We start from the raw sequence: 6,884 nt of genomic DNA on the forward strand, positions 1-6,884 counted from the left end.
ATTTCACTTTAATCAAATCCAATCAGATCCAGCTGAGCGGGATGCATATATACCTAAGAAAAAGACATCAGTATATGACAAGAACAAAACAAACTAGGAGAAACGAGACCAGAAGATCTTATGAAAGACCTTCAACTCCTTTGCAGAAAACAGAGGCATCTATAACACAGTGAAAGGACCAATCTGCGATGAAAGAAAATAAAAATGTGAGAGAAATACGCAATGCACTTGTATACCGAATAGGCAGAACACAGCAGAGTGGTAAGATATTATGTTGTTCATCATTTGTTGTTTTGCTTCAACTTGACAACTGAAAAGGAACATACAATGTTATGCTTATAATCAATTGTACATTGAGCTCAAGAACATATTATTACAAACGTATTCTTGAGCCGGTGTGGTATTTATATCTATAGAAGTATAAATTAGCCTAGATAAATCATGCCAGAAATCTTTCCTCTACACATTTATGGAAGTAGAAAGTAATACACCAGACAGCAGGTTTTCTGACTTCTACAGACTTAAACACGAATTGTCCATACATTGCAGGCGGACGTCTTCCACATACAATCCCATGCCGTTTGTGTGAACTGTTCCTGTTCTCGGGATTACCTTTTCCAACGGTTCAACTACTCAATCTGTAATAAGCATAGTAAACTCTAATCAAAAGCAAGTTCCGAAACAATTGATGGACAATTATTATCAAATCAAGTATAAAAACGAACTCTAATGAATTCATTTGTAGGATTAGGAAACAAAGGTATGCTACTACATGTACACAACGGTATTTGATTGATTCAACAGCTCAAAACCGCACACTCAAATTCGAAGGTATTATACTTAGTTGAAGCAAAGTGACATGAAATATACTCTCCGTTTGACCATGTTAGTTTACTCATCAACATAAAAGCTTCCATGTGCAAGAAATTTAACATTACCCCAAATAGGAATCAACAAAATGAAGGTATAGTTGATCATTGTTAGATCACATTTATTAGGAACATTGTTAGATCTAATTGACAATTATGCTTCGAACATGGTCAAACACATCATGATACATCAATTTAGCATCAACACTTAAAAATCTCCATCCCAAACAGGAACAAGTAAGTTTTTCCATAACTTCAAAAGAAGCTATTTTTGGGAACTTCATAAACAATTCCCTTTCTTACCTTCTAAATTCAACATAACTCACTAAGCTAACTATTGCTTAATTTTTGGTAAACTAAATTTATTTTTTACTAAACTGAATCTATAACAAACATCCAATTAATCAAGCAACAGAATTGATCAAATCATGTTCCACAATTCAATTAAAGAATCAAACATTCAATCGAAACTTCACTCACATATCATAGAGAAATACAAAATAATCAAATATAACAACATCAAAAATCAATTAAAAAAACATTATACCTTTCTCAAAAATATAATTCATCATCCAAGATTTTCAATTGTCACCACTCGGACCAACATGAGAAGGATGATGATGGTAAGATACAACAGACCCATACTTATTTCCGTTACTATACTGATGAAATCCATTATTGTTGTTATTATTATAATGACCATTATTCTGCTGATTATAATTATAATTATGATTATGATCAAATCCAGTACAATTCATCATTCCCATGCCCATCATAGGTATCGGTACTGGTTGCATAACCGGTACTGAAACCCCTCCATTCTCATTTCCATTACCATTTTCGGATGAGGAATTCGAGCCTCCATCAAAACTATCTCCTTGCATCCTCTTCAAATAAAGTCTATACTTCTGCAAATGACTCGCAACATTCTCTCTAGTTAATCCTTCCACATTCATCAGCTGCATAATCGTCTTTGGCACCGCACTTTTTATCCCTAAATGAGTCACCACATCCACAAATCTCTTATGCAATTGTGGCGACCATACCAATCTCGTTCTCTTCACCGCCTTCTCTCCTCCCCCACTACCACCTTCACCGCCGTTATCTGCTGCCGTATCCGCCGCAGCTGAGTCAGCATCTTCTGGCGAGTCATTACGACGCTGTTTCTTCGTCTCCGATTTGTCGTCATTTTCACCGGAAAAACTCGTCCCACGGAGAAGAGCGATAGTATCCTCCGAAGCTTGTGTTACTTCGCTGGAAGTTCGGCAAGGTTCCAGCTTGATATTGAACGCCGTTAAAAGTTCTAACGGAATTAAGCCTTGAGTTAACGGTGCTATGTCGTCGACGTTAGGTAAACCTAATTCCCATTCATGAACTCTTTCATCTTCTTCTAATTCCTCCATGGTGATTCTGCCGTCAAAGTCTCCGTTTACTTCTCCCATCGGAAAAACTAGATATTAAATTATTTATTAAATAAAATTGTTAGAAAGAGAAAGTAGGGAGTGTTTGGACTTTGGATAGATGGGGAATTTTAGGAAGGAAAGAAAAAAGAGGACCAAAAATTGCAGATATTAAAAATCTAGCTTAAAAATCAGTTGCCTACGTGGACATTTTTAGCTAAGATATTTTTGATCTGCTACGTTTTATTTTCATTTTCTCGAACTTTAAACTTTTACTGAAAAACCAAAATGTCAATACTACGGTTTTTTATAAAAAGATCTGGCATTAATAAGGAGTAATATAAATCAATTTAAATAATAAATTTAAATATATTTTAAATTTTTAATTATATGGTATTAATTATATTATTTAATATATAGTATATAAAATTTGGCATTCATTACCAAATATATTATACTCCCTCCTATTTTTTTTAAGTTGTCTAATTTTTTATTTGGACAAATATTTTTTACCTAAGTGTCCTCATGAATTACGTATTTAATTACAAAAGAAAAAATTACAAAAAACTACTTAATCTATAGCACCTTTTGCAAAAAACTAGATAATTTAATTTTTTTGCAAAAAACTACCTTATATGATATTTTTGTTTTCAAAAGATTAATATTTAACGAAAACCCGTTAGATGATCGTCAAGTAGTGTATTTGCCTACAAATTGAAGATGTAGAGAAAGAGAATATTCTAGATAGAACCCAGAAGAAGAAAAGGAAAGCTGATAATGGGGGTGTATAGAAAGAGAAGGAGAAGAAACCAAAGAAGGAGAAGATTTAGAGACAGGAGTATGTCACGTGTCTCTCACATGCAAAGTCTATACCCCACTTGACGGACAACTGACGGTTTCTATCAAGTGGTAATCTTTTGAAAACAAAAATATCATATAAGGTAGCTTTTTGCAAAAAAAAAAATTAAATTAGGTAATTTTTTTGCAAAAGGTGCTATAGAATAAGTTTTTTTTTTGTAATTTTTCCATTACAAAAATACCCTAATCTTATAACTTAACTTCAACCTAATTAAGAAACCTAAAACCTCATTAACATTAACCATTCATTTTTAAATGGCTAAGCAAGCTTTAGTGCGAACGACAAATGAGTAATTATTTATTTTTAACGTATTAAAATGTCAATTCATAGAAAAACCTTTATACAAAACAATAACAAAAAGAGATGGAGGAAGGCTTATTGGTACGAGGTCATTTGACTCCACTTGAATTTTGAAATATTACATAAATACTCCACTTGGATTTTGAAATATTATATAAATATTCAAATTTTCCAAAATATGTTCAAAAAATATATATCTTGAAATGCTATGAAAATTTTGAAAGTAAAACCGAAACAGCTTAAATATTCTAATTCAAGATAAAATTTCGTCGAGTATTATTATCGTAAAAAGAGACAGTTAATTCATAAATTTCTGCTAGATTTTTTTTATCTAAGTTCATCGTACTGTTAGATTTATTACTAAAATTTAAAATGCCCTAAATTTTTATATTGTAGACATTGGCTTTAAGATTGACTTTAATTTTAAATTTTTTAACCTCCCTTAATAAAAATCCTAGATCCTTCACTAATAACAAACATGTAGTATGTATGAAACAGTCGTATTATTAGGAGATTTCATTAGTCGTTTTTAGCGCCTAATTTTTCTTATATATTTGTTCATTACTAATTATAATTTAATTAGTGATGGTAGTAATTTGAAAATTCTCTACAATGATTAGAAACTTGTTAATTCGTAACGTGATTATGAATCGTAACAAGTAACGTAATTTTGGAGGTAAAACTTAAAGTTGAGCAACTACCCATAACAGTTCGAGAAAATTTTAGTTATTACCCAAGCATATTATATAACCATGATGGGAGTAAATTAAATATTTCACACATATACAAGTGATTTTTAAACATGAAGTACAAGTTACATAACTTGTTACATGTACAACAATTTTTACCCAAACCTTAAACTATCTTAGATAAACCTTTCTTACACCATATTAGACCAAATTGAGGATATAAATCACCTCAAATCAGCCCCAAAACAGCAGCCCCTAGCTGTCATACTAGCCCTCTTTTAGCCCCAAAACTCACTTGCACACTCCACCAAACTCTCTACCCAAAGCCCCTATTGTTCTTACCCAAAAACACCATCATAACAAGCATGCAAACATAATAAATCAAGACATATTTGTTGTCCATATTTTCAGCTCCATCAACCTTCTTTCACTCTTCATTTTACTCCTTATTTCATCAATAAGCATAGTTGAAGTTTAATCTTACAATTCCTAGCAAAAACACCTTCTTTTCTCATCAAATCTTCTTCAAAAGCCCATCTAAAACTTCTGAAAATTTATGTTTATAAACTCAAATCTCCCATAAAAATAATCTTCATCTTAAGAGCTTTCCATAGACACCAAACTTGAAGAAATCCACCAAGTATAGAGTAAGTTATGTTCATTTCTTTATTCCACTAGTTTTTGTTAAAACATGTTCATGTAAAACATTTTTTTTACATGAATCTTTCTATAAACTAAGATCATTATAAAATGAGTATTTTATCTCTAAACTAAGAAAATCATCATTTATAAATCTATAAAAATAGGCCATAATAGAAAGTAAGAAGATGTATTTCTACAAACATATAAATTTTGTTACTTAAAGGATTCAAGTAAAATTATGGGACTTACCTAAGTATGTTGCTCAACATAATAAGTATACTCCAAATATGTTAAAATCATCACAAGTATAAGTCTAACAACTCTAACTAGGAAAAGTTAAGTGCATGTTAGAAATCCAAAATTATTATTGATTTTGGATGAATGCAATATGTTTAGTTGAAGAGTTGGAGTTGAGGCTTGAAGGACAAGGAACCGAAGTTAGAACCACTTCTAAGAACGCGTAGAAGCTTACGGAATAATTATATAGGCTTGGAGTCGAGGTATGTCACTTGGGGTGATTTTTAAAGGATTTAAGAACAAGTTGGGAAAGTTTGTGTATAAACTTGTTTTTATTAAAAAAAAATAAATTCCTAAAGTGAAGTTCTTAAACCTTGAAAAATGATGTGAAAATGATAAATTTGAGTATAGAATAATTTATTACATGTATTATTATTGTGGGCATCATGCATATTGATTTTATAAATTATTGTATGTTTAACGGCATGTTTAACACTACATTGTGAAAGTTATTGTGATGGAAATGATTATATGAATTTGAAAATATTTGAAATTCATTTTAAAAGAAATTTCTAGTAGCTATATGTTAAGAAAATTTCTTGGATACTTTTTGTTGAGATTATTCGTTAAATTGATATTTTAATGGATTTTAAGGTGTTAAATACTCTTATTATAAAACATGGTATTAATAAAAACATATTATAATGTCTCCAATAAGATTTGGCCAAAATATATTTAGTTTGGAATTTTTTTTTAAATTTTTGAATAATCGTTAAATTGTTTAACGGTAAATTGTAAAATGGTAAAATATAAAATAATTACCAAATAAAGACATATGGACTTGAAATTTTTATCACATACTCATATGAATAGTAGGTAAAATTGGTAAAAGTTTGGGAAGGTTTCGTTGACATTTAAGGACCTTAATAATTTTTACTCGGTTATTAATAATCGGTAAGTTTCAAAACGATAAAATATAAAATAAATACTAAATGACGTCTTTTGGACATGAAAGTTTTATGAGACACTTATATAAACAGTAGATACATGTTCAAAAATTTATATGGATTTTTCTGACCATATATGGACTTAAATAAATTTTATTCGGTTTATCGCTAAATAACGATATTAATTATTAAAAATACCCCACATGATTTTAATGGTTATTTAAAATTTTATACCCCTTAAAATAGCTTCTGGAATATAATATAATTTTTATAATATTTTCTTCGGACTCAAATAATTTTAAACCTATTTTATTCTATTTATCGATAAAATGTCTATACAAAATAATAAAACATCATACATGAGTTTTATAAGTTCAAATGGCCTAATAAATATGTTATATGACTTCTGGAACTTTGGTATAATTTTATAAAATAAATTATTAATTATTTACTAATTTATCAAATTAATAGAAAATGTTTATTTATTAAAAAGTGTAATATTGTTAATTAAATTTGGTTAAAAATAGACCTATATAAAAAAAAATTTATAATTATATAAATAACCTACTGCCTCATAGTATAAATTAAGTTTAAATTAGATGGTTTATAAATTTTACGGATTTAAGACACCATTTAAATAACGGTAAATACCCAAATTGTCGAAAATAATTGTAAGATCGTTATAAATTCGCATAACCAATTATAATCTGATGGGACAACCTTAAATTCATTTTAAATAAGGTATTATAATGATTTCATTAATTTGGGCCGTGTTGGAGAATTAATATGTACTTTGTAAATCAATTATCGAATTTATTACCGGTAGAACTATCTCGTATTTGAGAAAAATAGTGTTTTATGAAATCTTCTGTCGTAATGATTTTATAGACTTATGAATCATATTCTAGTTCTTTTGAATGAATTTCAAAACCCTTTTAAGT

The 6,884-nt window shown here is 29.4% G+C and overlaps 1 protein-coding gene across 1 annotated transcript; it reads right to left on the reverse strand.

Moving 5' to 3' along the window:
- Positions 1-240: 240 nt before the first annotated feature.
- Positions 241-2,421, reverse strand: LOC130827309 (transcription factor LUX-like). Its single transcript, XM_057692986.1, has 2 exons — positions 1,417-2,421; positions 241-638 (listed from the first exon to the last, which is right to left on the reverse strand). Exon 1 carries the CDS (start codon positions 2,309-2,311, stop codon positions 1,451-1,453), a length of 861 nt encoding a protein of 286 aa, XP_057548969.1. The 5' UTR covers positions 2,312-2,421; the 3' UTR covers positions 241-638; positions 1,417-1,450.
- Positions 2,422-6,884: the final 4,463 nt, after the last annotated feature.

This window comes from Amaranthus tricolor, chromosome 11, assembly GCF_026212465.1.
Source record: "Amaranthus tricolor cultivar Red isolate AtriRed21 chromosome 11, ASM2621246v1, whole genome shotgun sequence".
Taxonomy (NCBI): domain Eukaryota; kingdom Viridiplantae; phylum Streptophyta; class Magnoliopsida; order Caryophyllales; family Amaranthaceae; genus Amaranthus; species Amaranthus tricolor.